The sequence below is a fragment of the Suncus etruscus genome, chromosome 5 (genome assembly GCF_024139225.1).
Source record: "Suncus etruscus isolate mSunEtr1 chromosome 5, mSunEtr1.pri.cur, whole genome shotgun sequence".
Lineage (NCBI taxonomy): Eukaryota > Metazoa > Chordata > Mammalia > Eulipotyphla > Soricidae > Suncus > Suncus etruscus.
The window spans coordinates 33199956-33222860 of NC_064852.1; the positions used below are offsets into that span (position 1 = coordinate 33199956).

Sequence of the window (22905 nt, forward strand, 5' to 3'; positions counted from 1 at the left end):
AAAATAATTGTCTAATATTTTTGTGGACTTTGTGAGTATTTTATGGCTTAGAATACAGTTTATATATTGAATACATATAGTAATTTTAATACAGTAAACTTAATACCATGTGGTTGCATATTTTTATGACATGTTTAAGTATCTTCACACTTTGATATCATTTATTATTGTGCAGAATGAGGTGCATGGAAAATAAGGAGGACAGTATACTTGAGGAAGTTTCTAAGCATTATGACATTGTGAAGTCAGAGGTTCTTCTCATAAAATAGCAGTGATAATATCTGTTTTCTCCTTCAGAGGGTCAGTGTGAATCTTTAATGGGGTTTTTGATACATAGCACTTTTAGCTCTTCAGAAAGCAGAGTCACAATTGGGAGGTTGAAAAATTATCTCCTGTTTTTTTTTTTTTTTTTTTTTTTTGTTCTTGTTGTTGGGGACAAAATTTCATTCTGACTTAAGCATTGCAGAGTAATTACTTTTTGAATTTTGAAAAAAATAATTATAAATAACAAAATAACAACAATGACAATATTTTGTTAATTTCTTCTTAGACTGTCACACATCTAAGTACTTTTCATCTATTATTTTATCCTTTCCAGAACCAAGGGTTCTGTTGGGCATGCTTTTTCTCATTTTGTAGGTAAAATCCTGAGAATATGAGGCCTGTGATTTGCCATTGTCACCATATGTGATCCAGTAAACAGATGGGGCTGTGGTGCCAGGCATCTTTGTTTGTTTGTTTGCTTCCCTTTTTTAATGTTTTCTGGCTGAGACCAACTTGGAGTAATTATTTAACATCCTTAATGACTACTCTTTTTCACATATGATACATAGGAATCATTAATCATAGTACTATGTGAGGACAAAGTGAAAAAATATGTAAATTGCTGTCTAATTTGAAAGAAGACTCTCCTTAGAGTTAAAATAATTTTCTGTTTCATGAATTTAAAATATTACATATTATGGTATTATGTACAATACCAGGTTCTCTTCTCAGATTAGCACTGCTTAGAGCACTTGGAAACCATTATCTCTGTAAACTTGTGCTTGTTTTAAATTATCCATGCTTCAGTTCCCTCTTGTTGAAATGGGATCCAGTGAATCACTACTTCACAGAGTTGTGGTGAGAGAAAACTCAAGAACTGATATTAGTATTGTGTATATTGACATAATGATAGGTGGCATACAATGTACATTATTGCATGCAGAAATTAGGTATAAGGTGAAGGATAACACAACAAACAAAATATAAACCAAACAAAACCAAACAAAATATAAAACCAAACAAAATATAAAACAAAGAAACCCCACGAATGCCTGCGCCATTTTGCCTGCAGGGATAGTTTACAGTCATTTTTAGTAGGTTGCAAGCAGGAGTCACCATCCTGGCCCAAAGAGTGTCTTTCCTCAGCTCCTGTGTTTGTGGCCTTCTTTTATCTACCATCTTCTCTGCACAGTTACCATGAGATGGCACTATGAGAATATACACGGTCAAGTTTGCTTTCCTCCCACAAATTGCAATCCCTTCAGGCTAAAAACAAAGGGGGAGGTTTTAAATATTATTTATTTTTTGAAACGTGTTGGTTCTTTTCAATATTCAAGGACTTCTGTGACATGAATAGATTTAAGTAAAAATGAAATGCACATGAAGTATAAGACACGCTTTGCATAGTTTGGCCTTTAAATGATTAGAAAACAACTAAATGGGGAAACTGTGGTTTTTTACTTCTCTTAATATTCATCAGTTTAGAGCCAACCTTACAAATACACTTCGGAAACTCAGATATATAGTAAATAAGTTGATTTGGAGACACACCAACCTTCATGATATAAATTATTCATGCCATTCTGGGCAGCACATGCTTCATTCATTATATAAATGTATTTTTAAATCATAGTTACAGCCTTTTTTCAGCTGTTGTTATACAGAGGAGTGGGAGCTCTAATTGTTTATTGTTTCCTCTCATTTTATATACAGAGGATGCTCACTCACATGGATTGCAAAATAAGTGATACAAGAATGACTCCTAGTGATTTTCAAGGAATAATTGATCAAGTTTTAGGTTTGTGGATGACAAGCACATGGTTTAAAATTTGTGATATCACTTTACACTTCACTTCCCATAACTCAGCAGCTATCTCAGTTTAGTTACATATGTTATGCATGAAGCTGGGCAATGAATAGAATTTTTATCGTATCTACTTTCTTTCATTTGTCTTAAGTTTCTAAGGAAAAGAGATTATGAGGTGGAAGGTTATAGGTAATAACCCATACTAAACATGAATGGGCATTTTTTGGGGGTAAGATTGCTGTGACATCCTAATATAGATGTTTTCTTTTGCAATCAAGGATTGTATTGCAAATCTTTTGATTGCTTTATTTTTGGTTTGTGATCAAATCAATTTTAGGTTTCTTATTGGCATATGCCTTGTATCCATTATTCCTGTAAAATATGATGACTACATGTGACAAAGTGACTCATATATTATTCAGCTCTGGGATTTGACATTAAAGTCAAAACAGTTATGACCTAGGTGTAGAAGTGAAAAAGAATCTTAAAGATAACAGTTCCTTTCTGCAGACAATACAGCATTTCCAGCTGATTTAGTGACCTTAGAGTAGATTAGTGCTCATAAAACAGCCTGTGATCAGAAAGTTTGAATTTTTGGTCCAATAGAAATTCAAATAATGAAGCAAAATGGAATTAATTAATTTATATAGTAATAACCAGTTAATTACTCCAACCTACATATTGTCTCACTAGAATTTCTTTGTTTTTTTTTTTTGTTTTGTTTTTTGGTTTTGTTTTTGGGCCGCACCCGGCAATGCTCAGGGGTTACTCCTGGCTGTCTGCTCAGAAATAGCTCCTGGCAGGCACAGGGGACCATATGGGACACCGGGATTCGAACCAACCACCTTTGGTCCTGGATCGGCTGCTTGCAAGGCAAACGCCGCTGTGCTATCTCTCCGGGCCCTCACTAGAATTTCTTAATCCTTTAAGGCAATATTGTTGATTTATATATTTATAAACTTACATATTTGAAACTGCCACCTGTCTTGAATGTGGGTTAAGTGCCAGTAATAAAAAATGGTAGTATTCAACTTTTCTATACCCACAGACCAGTAGTATCTATGTATTAGTGGTGGAAGATCACTATTTTAACATTTTTGTTTGGTTTTGTGCCACACCCAGTAACACGCAGGACTACACCTGGCTTGAGCTCAGAAATCACTCCTGGTTTGGAAGACCAAATGGGACTCCTAGGTCCTGCATCCGAAACACCATTTATCCTGGGTCAGCCCAGTGCAAGGCAAATGCCTGACTGCTGCGCCATCGCTCTGGCCCCTGCTTTAACATTTATTTTTGACTTCTTATATGTAGTCATTTAAAGTATAGCAAATATTATTCTGGTTTTTCTTTCCTTTGATTTGCATTTTAATCATTTGAGGATGTTTATAGATATCGTGGATATAGGTCTTGAACTGATTAGAATGTATTGTATGATCTCCTGTATCCTTTAATTTCTTCTACAAAATTGTTCTCTTAATAGAATGTTTATCCTCTTAGATAATTACTTTAATAATGATAGTAATAACATCTTAAGTCAATCTTGGAGATCACAAATCATTATTTTTTATCAAAAGTATCCAAATATTAAAATGATTTAAATTCATCTTTTTTACAGTAAAAGACTAGTTTACTTTTAATTTACAGTTTAATTTTCAACTAATTTTCTCTATAGGATTCCTAGGACATTATATATATTTTTAATGGGCAATAATTCTAATAGGGCAATACTTTTAATGGTGCAATAATTAGACAGTTTTAAGTGCCTCTGGGATTATTGGTAATGTGTTTTCTAGAAAAAATGTTCAGACTATGCTTTTATAGCAAATTTATTATAAGTTGTAATAGAATAATTAATTCTTATTTTACTCATAAGAGTGAGTGTACATGATTGTGTGTGTGTGTGTGTGTGTGTGTGTTTGAAAACAATAAGATTGTTTTCTAAGAAAAAAATGTAGGTAGCTTCAGTCCTCCTTTTAGCAGAATGGAGTAACTGTCCATGATAGTGATGTGTGTCTGTCTATACATCTTAACATTCAGAAGGTGGGTAAAGTGTCTCCTGGTGCAAACCTCATGGACTTCTATCTAATAAGTTATAGGAAAGATATCATGGACTTTGAAAAATTCAGGTTGCATAACATACTAACTGAAAAACAGTTTTTAAGGCACACTCCATTGTTAAGTCAACAGCACCCCAGTTCACATTGCATAGTTTCTATAGTTTCTATAATGCTTCCTCTTTCTGTCTCTATCTCCCTTCTCAAACTATTCTAAGCAATCTTTTTTTGAGGAGTGGCTATGTTTTTCTGTTTTCATGATTTATGTGGAAATACCATATGAGTTAATAATGTCTAAGATTTAACTGAAATTTAATAGATGGGTTCTATTTATCAAAACCACTGTTTGAGGAAATCATATTCTCAGATTTTCTTTTAAAAAAAAACATGACAAGTTCAGAATTTTATACCAAAAGTGTTTATATTTGTCTAATAATATATAACAGGTTTCATGCATGAGGGATTGGCAAAGACAAACAACCAAGCAAGAGAGCTCTATATTATATCAACTGGGACATTCTACTTGGACTTGTCTCAATATTAGTATGATATGGAGAAATTATGATGCAATTTTTGATTGTTTATTTAGATATTATTTTCATCATTGTTCGAGTATGACTGTCAGAAAGCTGTGCACTTGAACTTCATTTTATGTTTCCTTGTGGAATCATGTGCCTGATTAGTACTTTGCTGTCATACCCTTGGAATGTTCTAAGAGTGTCCTGAGACTGTTTTTAAAGCTTGCCATTATCTATTTTATTTGATGCATTGATGTGCTTAGCACATCGCTCATCATATCATCTGTATTTATGAAGACTCTTGGGACAAATTTCATCAGAACAGCTCTGTGTTTTTTCTAAAACATTACTGCAATTAATTATATACATTCACATATATAATTTTCTGCTACATATATTAGAAGCTACTTTTTTCATTCATCACTGGGATTATCAATAAGATTTGCAGCTTTTTAAAAAAAAGCATTTGTGAATCAATATTTAGGGGCAATAACTTTAACCAATAATATCCTTTAAACTTTTGAAATACTGTTTCCTACTTAGCTTTTATTTAGGCATCATGATTTATAATAAAATTTTTTAGGAGTTTCAGGTTTACAGTGTTCCAACCCTCATATATTACCAGTGTCAGTGGTAATATCTTAAGATCTCCTTTATATCCCTCCATCATATTCTGGGCAATCATTTCTTTAAAAAGTTATTTTAGTTTGTGTTACATGTTATTAATACTGTTAATGCTTATGGTTTAGATGTTCACATTTACCTTATTTTACCATCTCTAAAGTGATGACACCTTCTACCAATCCCCCCTGTTAATTTCAGTCCAACTCATTATTTTTTTATTTCTTTCTTCATTACTTGGCATTTTCAGTTCTGTAATACAATCAAGGGTTCATCACCATTCAATACGTTCCAATCCCTCCTTTTATTTATATATAAGCCATAGATAAGTGACATTATCTACTATTTGTATTTATTCCTCTGACTTACATCATTTAGTATGATTCATTTTAGTCCCATACAAGTTGTAGTGAACTACAAGGTTTCATAGCTCTTTATAGCTACAGAGTATTTCATTTTGCTTATAAATTGTAACTTTATAATGTACCTGTTGTTCAATATTTGAGTTCTGTACTGGCTATTGTATTCAGTATTTCAATGAATATCTGTAGGCATACATATTTTCACATTAATGTTTTTAATTTGTTTGTTTTGGGGATAGATACCAAAAAGTGGAATTTACGGATCATATTGAAACTATCTCACTTTTTGGGAGAAATTTTCATACTGTTTCCCAAAGAAGCTGAACCAGACAGTTTTCCAATTTAGTACCATCTTATTTTAGCCTGGATTTCCTGTGCCATATAAACGTATTTTAATTTTCTACAGTCTCATTTGTTATTTATGTTTTGTTATCTTTGCCAGTGAAATCAACTTATTTAAGATACTCTTGGATTCATATCCTGTCATGATCTATCTATAATTTCCTCAACACTTCCTATGGAATATGGTCTAATATCTAGGTTCTTATTCACAGTGAATTAATGTTTTTAAAAAAATGTGAGTAATGGAATCAGTTTCACTATTTTGCATAAAGCTGTCTGGTTTTTCTAATATTATTAGTTGGGAGTAAGGCAGGGCTCTATTCATGCATTCAACTACTGTTTAATAGATTAACTGTTCATAAATCTGAGGGCTTACCTCTGGGCTATCAACTGTATCAAATTGGTCTGAGAGTCTGTCTTTTATTTTTCACCACCATACTGCTTTGATTACTTTAGCACTTCAGCACAATTTAAAGCCAGAAAATAAAATAAATTTTAACTTATTTTTGCAACTGTTTCAATTATTTAAATTTTTTTGATTTTATACAAATTTTAGTAGAGCATTTCTAAGAGTCTAAAAATATATTTACATTTTTATAGAAATTATATTAAATATATTTAAATCTTTGGTAATTTGGTTATTTTGACAAATCAAATTTTTCCAGTTCATAAACAATGACAATTTTTCATTGCCTGGTATCCTCTTCTATAGCTCTATCTAATTTATAAGACACTTTTATCTTAAGTGGACTTCTAAGTATCGGGTTTTAGATCACCAATTTAATTTTATTTATGCATTTATTTAATTAATTAATTATTTTTCACCTTTGGGGCTACAACTCTGTTGTCAAAACTCTCTTCTGACTATATGCTCAGCAATCAATCCCAATTGTGTGCTATGGGTGAGAAGAGTGGATTTTCATGTTAGTCTGAACCCAGGTTTTCCATTCACTATATTTGACTTCCGGTATATATATTGACTTCCGGTAACTACTGAATATTTAGCCTTTGAATATTTTTTTTCAAGACTAGAAAGTTGAGCTAGATGCTGAGCTCTAATGGCTATTAGCATCAGGGCTACCATGAGACTGAATCAATTTATAAAAGGAGAAGGAAGTATGCAAGGAGTAAGAGAAGTATGGATCTAGCATCAGTAAGAGTAAATTGGGGGGCCGGGTAGGTGGCGCTGGAGGTAAGGTGTCTGCCTTGCAAGCGCTAGCCAAGGAAAGACCGCGGTTCGATCCCCCAGCGTCCCATATGGTCCCCCCAAGCCAGGGGCGATTTCTGAGCACATAGCCAGGAGTAACCCCTGAGCGTCAAACGGGTGTGGCCCAAACAAAACCAAAAAAAAAAAAAAAAGAGTAAATTGGAAGCTGGAAAACAAATGCAGGTCAAAAATATTGATAGAATTAAGACACATATTTAGCTACAGGCAATGGTAGGAATACCTACAGGAACAAAGGCTGAGATTAGTGTGATTCTTGTTGGGAAGTCTGGAACTCCTGAGAGAACTTATCCAGATGATTCAACGTAGACTGTATCTGTTAATTATGTACTTTGTCACCTTGTTCCCTAGGTCTATTAATATATTTCCTAGTACTTGTATTGTAAAAGGTTTAGATCTGGCTACACTTCTTATATTTGATAAAATTCTTATATATCTAAGATTAAATAATTTAGATAGACTATACCTTTTATTTTTCCTTCAAACTTACGCTTGTATGTTTTAACCATTTGGGGAAAATGGTGTTTAGACTTTAAATTTATAGTTTTTAAAAAATTAGTCACAGTGAACTTACAAAGTTATTCATGGTACCATCTTTATTACATCATATTCCATAGGAAGTGTTAAGGAAAATACAGATAGATCACTATAGGATATGTATCCAAGAGTATTTTAAATAAGTTGATTTTACTGGCAAAGATGACAAAACATAAATAACAAAGGGGAGTGTATAAAGTTAAAGTGAGTTTACGTGGCACAGGAAATTCAGGCTAAAATAAAATGGTACCAAAGATGGTCAGGGTTTCAGGCATTTAAGTTCAAACCATCTCTTCACTTCTATCCATCAATAGCTCCCTCATCCATTTGTTTCCCACCCACCAGTCTGCTTCTATATGGGCACCTATTATATATAGTTTTTGCACTTTAATTTACAATACTGTTGTTGGCAGGGATTCATACATAACAACTTACCACCTTTCAGCACCATCTCCACCTTGCTCACTCCATCATAGGGTTTGCCTCCTCCCAGTCCTATCCCATAGCCCCCTCAATGGACATGTTGCCTACTGAATACTAATTCTCAATTTTTTAATTTTTATTGTTTTGGGATGACATTCATTATTTCACCATTATGCTTCTTTATATCTCACATATGAGTGTGATTGCTGTGTTTGTAGACATGCTATCTTAAAAGAGCAACTTCACTCTGTCTCTCTTTTTTTCTTTCTCCTTCCACATGTGGTTTATACATGTCAGTCAAAGCTTTAATCCAGTTTCTTCATAACTTTCAAATTGCTCCTATTTTTTATTTATTAATATAATTAGACTTTTTCACTCATTTATCTGGCATCTTTCATTACTATTCCCTTAGGCAACCTAAGGTTAGTTATTTACTCTTGTGATTCTTTTTTTGGGGGGCACACCCGGTGATGCTCAGGGGTTACTCCTGGCTATGCACTCAGAATCCACTCCTGGCTTGGAGGACCATATGGGAATCTGGGGTATCGAACCGAAGTCCATCCTAGACTGAGACACCTTACCACTTGTACCACCACTCCAGCCTTTACACTTGTGATTCTTATTTTTTTCTACCTCTCTGATTCCATGATAACAATCATTTTGTATCATAATATTTAATTTGCCTTTCTTTTTTTCCTTTTATTTATTTATTTTTTTATTTAAACACCTTGATTACATACATGATAGTGTTTGGGTTTCAGTCTTGTAAAGAACACCACCCATCACCAGTGCAACATTCCCATCACCAAAGTCCCAAATCTCCCTCCTCCCCACCCGGCCCCCGCCTGTACTCTAGACAGGCTTTCCATTTTCCTCATACATTCTCATTATTAAGACAGTTCAAAATGTAGTTATTTCTCTAACTAAACTCATCACTCTTTGTGGTGAGCTTCTTGAGGTGAGCTGGAACTTCCAGCTCCTTTCACTTTTGTGTCTGAAAATTATAATTGCAAGAATATCTTTCATTTTTCTTAAAACCCATAGATGAGTGAGACCATTCTGCGTTTTTCTCTCTCTCTCTGACTTATTTCACTCAGCATAATAGATTCTGTGTACATCCATGTATAGGAAAATTTCATGACTTAATCTCTCCTGACAGCTGCATAATATTCCATTGTGTATATGTACCACAGTTTCTTTAGCCATTCGTCCATTGAAAGGCATCTTGTTGTTTCCATAGTCTTGCTATAGTAAATAGTGCTGCAATTAATATAGGTGTAAAAAAGGGGTTTTTGGATTGTATTTTTGTGTTCCTAGGGTATATTCCTAGGAGTGGTATAGCTGGATCGTATGGGAGCTTGATTTCCAGTTTTCGGAGGAATCTACATATCGCATTCCATAAAGGTTGAACTAGACTGCATTCCCACCAGCAGTGGATAAGAGTTTCTTTCTCTCCACATCCCCGCCAACACTGTTTATTCTCATTCTTTGTGATGTGTGTAATTTTCTGTGGTGTGAGGTAGAATCTCTTCCTTGTTTTGATTTGCATCTCCCTGATGATTAGTGATGTGGAGCATTTTTTCATGTGTCTTTTGGCATTTGTATTTCTTCTTTGTCAAAGTGTCTGTTCATTTCTTCTCCCCATTTTTTGATGGGATTAGATTTTTTTTCTTGTAAAGTTCTGCCAGTGCCTTGTATATTTTGGAGATTAGCCCCTTATCTGATGGGTATTGGATGAATAATTTATCCCACTCAGTGAGTGCTCTTGTATCCTGGGCACTATTTCCTTTGAGGTGCAGAAGCTTCTCAGCTTAGTATATTCTCATCTGTCAATCTCTGCTTTCACTTGCTTGGAGAGTGCAGTTTCCTCCTTGAAGATGCCTGTAATGTCCTGGAGTGTTTTGCCTATGTGCTGTTCTATATATCTTATGGTTTTGTGTCTGATATCGAGGTCTTTAATCCATTTGGATTTTACCTTCATACATGATCTTAGCTGGGGATCTAAGTTCAATTTTTTGCAAGTGGCTATCCAGTTGTGCCAACACCACTTGTTGAAGAGGCTTTCCCTGCTCCATTTAGGATTTCCTGCTCATTTATTGAAACTTAGGTGATTGTATGTCTGGGGAACATTTTCTGAGTATTCAAGACTATTCCACTGATCTGAGGTCCTGTTCTTATTCCAATACCATGCTGTTTTGATAACTGTTGCTTTGTAGTAATGTTTAAAGTTTGGGAAAGTAATTCCTCCCATATTCTTTTTCCCAATGATTGCTTTAGCTATTCTAGGGTGTTTATTGTTCCAAACGAATTTCAAAATACACTTGTGATTCTTATTTTTACTTACAGATTAAAGCCCAAACCTCTCCCATGATATTCATAGTCTGTAGAATTTGCTCAAGATGTGTGCTGCCAATCCCATCTTCCTGTTTTTGTCTCCCTATTGGTTTCCATCACACATCTTCTGATTTCCAGTTCTCAACATAAAATGCATTTTAGTACCTAATCCTTTCGTCTTTAAATGTTATTTCTTGCTCCTTTAGTCCTTATATTTATCTAAGGTTTTACAGATGTGGGCATGTGAAATTACCTTTCTGATTTTTTTTCTCTCACTACCAAAGAATGAATTCTATCATGTTCTGTCTTTCCCTTTCACAATACCCCTCTTATAGCTGTCCTTGTCATGTTTTTGGATTGTTTTTATCTGTTTAATACTTTCTCCCAAAATCATAAACTCTGAGAGGAATTTGGTATAAAAGGAGAGAATACAAGATACTTGTCAATTTATTTTCAGTAATCAAATCAAATGGATTGTGAATTTACTATTGTTAATGACTTTAGTGGATAAAAATTGAAATTCATGGGGCTGGAGCAATTGAATAGTGAGTGGGTAGGCTGCTTGCCCTGCATGCAGCCAAGCTTGGTTTAATTCCACATGGTATCTCAAGCCAGCCAGGAGAAATTTGTGAATACAGACATAGGAGTGAGCAATGAAGACCACCAGGTATGTGATGCTGAGGGAAATAAAAGGAAAATCTGACTGTTAATACTATATTTAATTCCTTTAAGGTAGTAGAAAATTAGTCATAGTATGATTTTTATCACTTTACTGGAAGTGAAGATGAATTTTATAATTGTCTACAGAAGAATTTTATATGGTCTTATTATTTTTTTTTTAGGAATAGATTAGTCAAGAGAAAATCTGAAGAATGTTTCTGAAGGATAATCTGGCTGTCACTCCCTGGATATGGAGAAGAATGAGGAAGCTATTTCTATTCCTTTCTCTCTTACTCTCCCACTCGGCTCATTTGGAAGGCAAAAAGGATAATCAATTCATCTGGAAAGCAGGTGGGAATATTGTGGCTATTAATTTGTACCATTTTCATTCATGAGGAATTTTTTTCCTTTTCTTATTTGTGGAGAAATAGGGAGTATCACAAAGGAAGTAATAGACCCACCATTTTAAAAAATAAAACTGCTGCAGGGTCCAGAAGCCCCCCAGGGGGGCCCGGCCAGCAGGAATTAGCTGGGAAGGCTTCTCAGACGACCGCACTTCTATTTTGCTGAGTAGAAGCACAACCACACTGTAAGAAATTTAAGAGAGGTTAATAATAAATGGCCTAAGACAATATTTCACTGTTCAAAGGCGTTTATTGAAATACAACTCCTTCTTTTATAGTGAAGGAGAAGGGGGCAGTGCAAAGGTGCTGTCAATCATACTTTTGGCGCGAAGGCTCATAAGGAAGTGGGCAGTGGGCTAGGGGCTGGATGACCTTCAAGCTATGCTGAACGTGCTGTTTCAATGGAAACTTCTAGTGTCCTTCTAGCTGCATTCCTAATTGCTTGACTATCAGGAAATGGTGCAAGATGTGCTTGCCTCAGTGATCTTGAACAGACAATGTAGCATATACTTATTGATAACAGCCTAATTCACTCCGGAATGTGGTCTTAAGGAATGGGGCCTAGTTTCTGATAACTGTACCAGGCAGTTTTTACTCTCCTCCGGGCATAGAGCTTAATTATGTCCTGCAGCTGCACATTCTTTTCTCTTAGCTCAAAAATTTACAGCAAGACTGCATATTGCTTTTAGGTGAAAAGCTGGGCTATGGCAGAGAGAACAGCAAAATGTCCTCAAACAAGTCAGTCCCCAACAAACTGCATTTTATTTTTATTTCTTGATAATTGTAATCTGCATTCATGGTAGTTATTATTATTGTAAACTTTTATGTTGTCAATTAAATTTATATTTCCATAGTTACTTCTGCTCTTCCTTGTCATGTGTGCCGTTGTGCATTACATTTTTAGCAAAAATGACATCTGACTTCAGCTTATAACTTTTTTTTTACAAATGCTTTCTAGCAGTTTTGATGTCTTTTTCTTTTAAGTTGCAAATCAACTCTTTAATCATAAAAAAGTAATATATAAGAAAAATTTTCTCAACAACTTTTCACATTAGTTATGAATAGAAATTTTATTTAATATATTTGAGATACTTAAATATCTTACACATATGAATATGGAGGTTTGGAGACTTGGGCATACTTTATGTTCTTTAAATATTTCCTTAATTTGAAAAATTAATTTAATTTAATTTAAATAATACTATATTAACTTTAGTATGAGCCCGACATATTCTGCCTTTTTATATCAATAATGGATTGCTTTGCTATGCAAATTACTGTTAGCACAGTTTTGTAAACAGAACATTTAAAATACTTATTACTTATTGAAGAGCCCATTGTTGCAAATGCAGATACCTAACACAATATCTTTAAATTGGGAAATGTAATTGTTGTAGAGGATCTATGGACCTTGAAAAGTTTTTATTTCATTCTCACCATTTGTAAATTAAGTCGACGGCAGGCACATTGTGTCACTGTGGAGAAGTATATAAAAGTGATATATTTAATATTTAAATTACTGAAAAAAAGAAAAGTGGATTATGCTATGAAGTATATTAAATAAAAATCAGCACTATTAAAGATAGTCTGGGAAACTTAATTACATTAAAGTGGCTGTAAATTAATTGTGTGCACCGAAACTACACTAGTGGATAGCATTTCCCCAACTCTCATTTTAGAAGCTCTAGTAAAAAAGTGTGAATTCAATATTACATTTTTGTAACTAAGTATGTTAATGAAATATAGTCAATTTACACAATTGCAATAGTACTATGTAAGTTTTCATAAATATACAATTAATATACTGAGATATACAATTATTTTATTGAGATATACAATTTAAAAGAAAGTAGCAAATGTGAAATGTAAATGAGGTATTTTAAGAAAATTAGCTTATATTAGGGGACACACCTAAAGGTAATTGTTTTGATATTTTTAATTGCATTATTATTCAGTGAATTAACTAGTGCCCATTTTGTCCGGTCGATATTATTTTCCTTCTTTCTTTTTTTTTTGGGGGGGGCGTTATACCTGGCCGCGCTCAGGGGTTACTCTTGGCTCTATGCTCAGAAATCGCTCCTGGCAGGCTCAGGGGACCATATGGGATGCCAGGATTCTAACCTACAACCTTCTGGATGCAAGGCAAACAAATGCCTTACCTCCATGCTATCTCTAGCTCCAGTATTATTTTCTTTTTTTTTTTTTTTTTTTTTTTTTGGTTTTTGGGCCACACCCTGTGACGCTCAGGGGTTACTCCTGGCTATGCGCTCAGAAGTTGCTCCTGGCTTCTTGGGGGACCATATGGGATGCCGGGGGATCGAACCGCGGTCCGTCCTAGGCTAGCGCAGGCAAGGCAGGCACCTTACCTCCAGCGCCACCGCCCGGCCCCACAGTATTATTTTCTTGATGCTTATCATTTCAATGGTTTTCAAGCACTTTGCCATCATAAATAATACTGATGTCTATGCAGCATTATTTTACAAGTAATGACTTGCTTCAAAAAAACCATATGATTTAGAGGAAAAGTAGGCCATTACTTTTAAAGAAAACTTTAATATTTAGAAACATTTATACTTAGGTAAAATTATTATATATTTATTTTTTAAATTGTAGTTGAAATTAACTAGTTTTTGGAGTATGTTATCAGATCCAGAAATTTATGTTGATGTAATCTTGATTTTTAACAGAATTCCATGGAGATTCAGATAAGTATATTTTATTTTAGAAACAGAAACCAGTTAATGAAATGGGTATTACCAAACACTTAGTTTACTAATTAATATCTCTTGTTTTTCCTCTTTCAGTTCATAGATTAGATGTCAGTCTCATCCAAATAATAAGCGTAGCTAATTGTTTAAGAAAATACATACCAATAAAAATATCAATTATAAAAAATATCAATTATGCATATATAAAGTAATATATAAGAGGATATTTTATAGTTAATATATAATATAATACTAGGGGATCAATACTGAAAGAAAGTTAATGTGTTATAGCTCTGGTGTCATTTATCTGGCAAAACTGTTGAATAAATGTCATTATTGTTATGAAATCCTTTTATCAATATTTAGTGTCAGGAACTCTGCTACTTGTGATTGGATAAAATAATTATGTCATCCTGAGTACAAGTAAGGTGTTATGTTGTTTATTGCTTTAAGTAAAACAACATGCTTTGTAGAGTCAAAGAGATTATAGTTTCTGAAGTCACAGTCACATTTTCTTAAGCACATTTATTACTTTTGTTTCTAGTAGGTTCATTCATTTCACTAATACTTGTTGACTCTTTATTGTGTACTCGGGATTGTTTTAAACGGATGAGATAGAAATAAACCAGAGAAGTCCATGGTCCTCATAAATCAGACAGTAAAAACTGTGGTGTTAAATACAGTGTGTGTTAGTGATAAGTGCTTACAAGGAAAGGTAAGGCAAATTAGAGTGTTTTTCCTATATGAAATTGTTTTTGGCACTATATTTTACATAATAGTTAATAATAAAGCTTCATGCATATAATATTCTAGTAATATACCCATTACTAGAGTGTTAGAATTTCACCAAACTCATGCCCATTTCCTTTTCCATCCATTGGAAAACTAAGTTCTGTGAACCACTTTGTCACAAGAAAGTTCAATTCTTTCTAATTATTTTATTTTTAATTTTGTCATCATGGTATACAAACACATAATTATAATGCTTTATACATACATGTCAACACAACACGTATAGAGTGTCTTCTTTCTTCCACTACTGTCTTAGAGTATCCCCTCAGATCCTCATATCTATTTCCATGCCATAATAAGCTCGAGTATGTAGACAAGAAAGCTCATAAGGCTTAATTAATAATAATAATAATTAAACTATTTAATTTAATAGTTAAAGTAAAACAATTCATTGTAGTTATGGCAATGTGTAAGGTAAGTGTTTTATCTTTATGGTTTTGGTGTATCTATTACCTCACCTCAATATCAGCAAAGATCCCAAGTCTCTCTACCTATGTTTATGTGGATGTAAGCTATTATTTACCACATCTCCACAGAGACCGAGATTTTTTAAGTAGATGTGATATAGTATAACTTACAAAGGAACTTCATTTGAGTAAAGACCTGAAGAAAGTTAGGTAGCCACTGATAATGATATTGGGGTAAAGAGTATTTCACATAGAAGAAATATTGCATATGACATATTTAAAGGTCAGAAAGGAGATCTGAGACTAAGAAAACAGAGGCAATGAATCCAAAAATCTAGTCAAAAGCCTTTTCTAGTTTATCCTTTTAAGGATAAAAATAATTTGGCTTTTATTCGGGAACACTTATTCTGGGTTCTAATGGCATAAGTTTGTTTGTAAAAGTCAGGGATGCTGTTGTGTATCCTAGAAAAGAATTATTAGCCCCCAAGTCTATTGTGCACATAATCAGAAATCCTGGTTTAAAATAAGACCATCAGCTTTACTGATGTTTGTGTGTGGATGTAAAGAGTTCAAGTGAGAGATAAAGTTGTGGATTGGCCAAAGCAGAGCTGGATAGATGGAATTTTATTACTTTGCATTTAATGAAAAATTTTAGCCTATTAGAAATTTACATAGAGTTATTGATCAGCAAGTTGGATAGGCAGACCTAAATTAAACATTGAATTCTCTACTTGGGATATAAATATGGAACTTCTGAGCACAGAGATAGACTTTGAATAAAGAACTTTAAAATTGGATAGAAAAGCCTGACGTGTGATACTTCATAGATAATATAGTTTCAATGTATATCCCTGAGTCAAGTGACATTTCAAAATATTATGCAAATACATAATAAAATTACTATTTAAACCATAATAAAATATAAAATTCAGTTTGATTTAGTATATTCACTATTTGCTAGAAACATCACCGCTATCTAGTTCAGACCTTTTACATCACTTCAAATTGGATTTTCCAAGTGAATTTATAAAAAGACTGGAAAAATGACTGTTTTCAAAAGAAAAAGGAAATCTTTGTATTTTTATGAAAAGTTCTTTGAGTAGCTTAAAATTATCCAAAATGTATCTCTAGAATACTAGAAAGAGCTGGAGCTATATTCATATACAGTTATAGGCACATACATGCGAATGTAAGGATCTAGATAGGAAAAAGCTATTAAAACTCTATAAATCACTATATTATATGAGAAAATAAAGGTAATAGACATAGAAGTATTAGGCAAGGTTAGGTTAGAAATATTGAAATAGCTGTGTACAGTGATTACTCAATGCATATTAGTACTTTCTAGTTATATAGAGTAATAGTATAATTTGGGAAATATTCTTGCTTTTATGTTATTCATTTTATTTTTTAATTCTCTATTCAAACATTGTGGTTAAAAATTCTTCATATTTAATTTCAGTCATAAAATTTACACCATCCTTTTCCAGTGCACTTTTCACACCACCAATGCCTTATAATCCCCTCTCATTAACACCCACTTCTACTATCTCTGGAGTAGGCATTTTGCTTCTCTCTCTCTCTCTCTCTCTCTCTCTCTCTCTCTCTCTCTTTCTCACTCTCTCGCTCTTTTTCACTCTCTCTCTCTCTTTCCTTTTTGACACTGTGGTTTGCACTATCATTAACGAAAGGGTTCCATGCATGTCACTTTTCCCCTTTATTTACCCAATTCTTTTCCAAAATGGTAAGTTCCAACTATCCTTGTCTTAGTGGAACTTTATCTACTTGAACTGCACTTACCACTCTTTGTGGTAAGATTCTTACCATGGGTTGATCCTCCTGTCTCTCATCACTATTGTCTTTGGATATTAGTAACATACGGCATGCTATTTTTCCTATATCCCACAAATGAGTGAGACTATTCTTTGTCTATCCCTATCCCTCAACTCATTCACTCAGCATAATAATCTTCATGTCCATCCATGACTTCATCTTAAATTTTATTTATGGCTGCATAGTATCCCATTGTGTAGATATACCACAGTTTCCTTAGCAACTCATATGTTCTCAGGCACCTAGATTGTTTTCAAATTCTGGCTACTGTAAGTAGTGCTGAATATAGGAGTCCAGAAGGCATCTTTGTACTGTGTTTTTTGTGTTCCTAGGGTATATCTCTAGAGTGGTATTGCTGGATCATATGAAACTGTTTCCATGTTTTTTTGAGGAATATCCATTTTTTTTTTAGAAAGGCTAGACTAGGTGGCATTCCCACCTGCAATGAATGAGATTTACTTTCTGTCCACATATACACCAGCACTGATTGTTCTTGTTCTGTGTGATGTGTGCTAGTCTTTGTGGGGTGAGATGATACCTCATTGTTGTTTTGATTTACATCTCCTTGATGATTAGTGATGTTGATTATTGGCTTTCTGTGTTTCTTTGAGGAAATGTCTGTTTATTTCTTTTCCCATTTTTAGATGGGGTTAAATTTTTCTTGCTATGTCCTATTAGTACCCTGTATATTCTTATCAGATGGGTATTGAGTGAATAGTTTCTCTCATTCTATAAGTAGTCTTTGTAACCTAGTCATGGTTTCCTTTGAAGAACAGATTATTCTCAGTTTAAAGGAGCCCTGCCTGTTTATCTTCCCTTCAACTTGCTTGACCAGTAGTGGTTCATCTTTGAAGATGAATTTAATTTCACTATTATCAAATAATTTTCCCATGTTCTTCTGTATACCTTATGATGTTGGGTCTGGTGCCAATGTCTTTAATATATATTTAATTATTTTAATATATTTATTTTGATATATTTTGACTTGAACTTTGTGCATGGTATTAAAGAAAGGCTGAATTGAGGGGTTTTTTTATATATATATAGTGATTTTTTTTTTGCATGTAGACCAGTAATTCCAGACCACTTGAACAGTCTCGGAGAGGCTTTCTTTGTTTCCTTCATATTTTTTCCACTTATCAAGGATTGATAGTACATTTCAAAATACTCAAGTATATTTTTTTAGGTTAGGGTCTGTTGTATCTAATACTATACTGTTTTAATGACAACTGCATTGGTGTAGTTTAAAGTTTGGTAAAATGATGCCTTCGATTTTCTTTTTCCAGAGTATTGCTTTAGCATATTAATTTCAAGAGTGTTTGACATACTTCTTTGAAAAATGCCATGGTCAATGTCAATGCATGAGATAAGTAGAATGCCTGTCTCGGGGTGGGGAGGAGGGAGATGAGGGACATTGCACTGGTGAAGGGGAACTTTCTTTTTATAACTGAAACCCAACTACAATAATGTTTGTAATCATTGTGCGTCAATAAAGATATTATTTAAAAAAAAGAAAATTGGGTATCTTTATAGAGAGTGCATTAAATCAGAACGATGCTTTTTGAAGTTATCATTTTAATGTTATTCATCTCAATTCATGAGCAGGTTCTATGTATCCCTTTTCTTGTGTTCTCTTTTGTTTCTTGAAAAAAATGTCTTGTAGTATTATTTTAATAGATTTTTTTACCTCTTTTAATTAAATTGACTTCAAGGTACTTGATTTTCTGAGGCAATTTTAAATGGGATATTTTTGTCTCTTTATTTTCTTCCATTATATGTATATAAAAATTACATGAACTTTTGTCTCTTAATTTTGTAGCCTGCCACTTTAATATAACATTTATTGTTTCTAGAGACTTTTTGGTAGAGTTCTAAGGATTTTTTAAATATAATAACATCTGTAAACAGTGAAAACTTGACTTTTTTTTCCTATCTGTATGCCTTTGATATCTTTTTATTACCTGATTGCTATGGCTAGTTCTTCCAGTACTTTATTGAATAGAAGAGGTGAGTGGTGGTAGCCTTATTTTGTGCCAGGTCTTAAAGGAAAGGTTTTTAATTTTTCCCCATTAAATATAATATTTGTAATGGGCTTGACATACCTGGCAGTGATTATATGTTTGTCATTATATGTATATTAAGTCAACTAACTAAATAAAATATTTGTGTTACTGTTAAAATCTTTGTCAAGAGCCTTCCTTTATTCTTCTAAGGTCACCTACACACACACACACACACACACACACACACACACAAAACCTAAGATTTCAGTCCTATTGACTTTATCTCTGGGCTGTTACGACTGGGAGTTATCTATTCCTTTGTATCAGCATACTTCACATATGTATGTGATATTTTTCCCTTTCTGACTCTTTTAACACTGACTTTCTCCAGTTCCATCCCATTTTTTGATAGACTACAAGATTTTATCTCTCTCCATAACTGAATAATAATCCACTGTGTATCTATATCATATTCTTTTTTTAAAAAATCCAGCCAAGAAAATCTTCTAGAAGTCTATTCTACATACCAAATTAATCATCAAAATTCAGATCTCTGTCCTTTACTGACTTTGGAGATAGGAGGTTGAAATGTGAAAGAAAAGTGGAAAACTAATATGGACTTTACAACACCAGGAATTGGGCAAGATATTTTGATTTTCCTTTTAAAAATATTTATTACAGTTTAAGTAATGTGCTTGTAGTGGAGTGGACATTTATAGAATTTTTGTATACAATGACTTCACCTTGACTTTGTGGTGGTGAGGTGAGCTAACACATGCACTTTATTAAGGAGGTAGGATGGGTTTGTGGTGTGGGAGTAAAACTCTTGACATATATGAAAGCTAATTGACAGTGGTGATGGGATTGGTGTTTAAATATTGTATGACTGAAACTCAATCATAGATAACTTTGTAAATCATAGCATTTAAAAAAATCCAAAAATATACTCTAAAAATAGTATTAAAATAAAAATAGTATTAAAAAAGGGTGGTCATGATAAATTTTACTGACTATTTAGATCTGAACTTTTCTCCATAAACAACCCCCTAGAATATTTTCTTTTCAGTAGCTTCTGTCCACCTCTTCTTCAGTGAAGATGGACTATATTTTAAGAACCATTTATGTTTTAGAACTATGTGATAGGTTGAAATTAATCTTTTGGGAAATAGAAAAGATAAAATATCGCAAAAGTAACCAATATCTTTTTTTTGGTTCTTCTTTTCATTAGTAATTACTTTTTTATTATAATATAATTTTATTTTGATCATAGTGGCTTACATATTGTTGACAATAATATTTTAGGTACATATTTAATATCTTATATAGGCTAGTATTTATTTATAGTTTAAATGGTTCTTCAGTATAAAAACCTCTTTAGGAAAATTTACTTTATATACTTTTAAAGATTAACAATTTCAGAGAAGATAAAATTATATTAGGAAAGCAGTTTTTAATCTGCACTAGATTATTTCTTCTATGATTTTTAAAATGTGAAGTAGCTTAATTAGATTTATATATATTGTTTCGATGAGATTTTGATACTTCAAAACCACAGACATATGACATGTATTCACCGCCTAAAATTCCTAATTAAATGTATATATTATTTATATTTATATTATATTATTTATATATATATTATATATATACATATATATGTATATATATAAATTAAAAAAAATAAATATTATTCTTACCTGGCAGGGGAGATACCATGATCACAAAGGTGGTTTTCCTAGGGTGAGCTTATCCATTGCACTCCGAATGTGCTGACTCCTGCGATTTCCCCAAATGTGGGAAACTCCACTACATAATTTGTGGTAGTGGGGGGCTGCGTTCTCACTCTCCCCTGATAAAAAATAAAATAAAATAAATAAATATTCTGTCTCTTTTTAAAATAATGTTTTTATGTAGGTTCCATGAGAACACGAATATTTTTCTGTTTTATTCACTGGTTTATAAAGTGTCTTATAAATAATGAGCACAGAACCGTTCCTCTTATATTAAGCACTTACTGAATAAAGGACAATCTCTTTAGGGGTATATATGTGTATGTGTCTATATGTGCTTATGCTTGGTTTGGAGCCACACCTGGCTTTGGCCAGGGATTACTCTGGTTTTGCAGTCAGGAAACACTCCTGGTGGGCTAGAGGAACATATATCATTCTGGTCTAATCTGGGTTTGGCAATTTGCAAGGCAAATACTATATGCACTGTGCACTGGTCCCACACACTTAAGTTTATATTACTAGGATAGCAAAATCAATGCCTATGAAGAAAAAATAAAGTAAAATCCTTTCTATTCTAGAATATGAAAGATATATTGGGGAGGCAACATAAAATGAAGGAAAACTGAAGTCAGTCTTAAAAATCAGTAAATAAGAACTATGGCTCTCTACAGAGACAGTAAACTGACAAAAACTCCAGGCATGCTGGTATTTGGGTTGACATCACAAGGGCAGGTTTGGAATAAGTGTGGGAAGCCTCCATTTCTCTGGAAGGTATGGCAGCTGAAAACATGCTCCACAAAAGCTGAAGTATCAGTCACAGGGCTTGGGATTCCTGGACTGTGGCAAGAGCATATGAAACTGTGCAACAACTTCAAATTTTGTATTACTGTAATTCTGTTGGAACATGCCAATTTAATCACCAATGTGTACTAGAAGCCACCTTCAGTTCAGAAACAAAAGGAATAAAAGGAGGGGGAGCTAGCCACAACAGCTTAGTAAAACTTAGTGACATTGCAAGATACAATAATTTCCACTATTTTTCTTATTGCTGTTTTCTTTGTCTTTCTTTCTTTCTTTCTTTCTTTCTTTCTTTCTTTCTTTCTTTCTTTCTTTCTTTCTTTCTTTCTTTCTTTCTTTCTTTCTTTCTTTCTTTCTTTCTTTCTTTCTTTCTTTCTTTCTTTCTTTCTTTCTTTCTTCTTTCTTTCTTTCTTCCTTCTTCCTTCCTTCCTTCTTCTTCCTTCCTTCCTTCCTTCCTTCCTTCCTTCCTTCTTCCTTCCTTCCTTCCTTCCTTCCTTCCTTCTTTCTTTCTTTCTTTCTTTCTTTCTTTCTTTCTTTCTTTCTTTCTTTCTTTCTTTCTCTCTTTCTCTCTTCTTCTCTCTCTCTCTCTCTCTCTTCTTCTTTCTTTCTTTCTTTCTTTTTTCTTTCTTTCTTCTTTCTTTCTTTCTTTCTTTCTTTCTTTCTTTCTTTCTTTCTTTCTCTCTCTCTCTCTTTCTCTCTTTCTTTCTCTCTTCTTTCTTTCTTTCTTTCTCTCTCTCTCTCTTTCTTTCTTTCTTCTTTCTTTCTCTCTCTCTTTCTTTCTTTCTTTCTTTCTTTCTTTCTTTCTTTCTTTCTTTCTTTCTTTCTTTCTTTCTTTCTTTCTTTCTTTCTTTCTTTCTTCCTCTCTTTCTTTCTTTTTTCTTTCCTTTCTTTCTTCTTTCTTTCTTTCTTTCTTTCTTTCTTTCTTTCTTTCTTCTTTCTTTCTTTCTCTTTCTTCTTTCTTTCTTTCTTTCTTTCTTCTTTCTTTTCTTTCTTTCTTTCTTCTTCTTTCTCTCTCCTCTCTCTCTCTTTCTTTCTTTCTTTCTTTCTTTCTTTCTTTCTTTCTTCTTTCTTTCTTCTTTCTTT

The 22905-nt window shown here is 33.3% G+C and overlaps 1 protein-coding gene and 1 non-coding gene across 2 annotated transcripts in view; both read left to right on the forward strand.

Annotated features, from left to right (window-relative positions):
- THSD7B (thrombospondin type 1 domain containing 7B) overlaps positions 1-22905 on the forward strand; it is a 957836-nt gene that overhangs the window by 134086 nt on the left and 800845 nt on the right. Inside the window, exon 2 of the mRNA XM_049773766.1 lies at positions 11330-11498. Coding sequence (XP_049629723.1) covers positions 11360-11498 — 139 coding nt within the window. The 5' untranslated portion in view covers positions 11330-11359. The remainder of the gene's footprint in view (positions 1-11329; positions 11499-22905) is intronic.
- On the forward strand, positions 20984-21146 carry LOC126010127 (U1 spliceosomal RNA). The gene has a single exon (XR_007496263.1). It is a non-coding gene; the product is annotated as a U1 spliceosomal RNA (small nuclear RNA).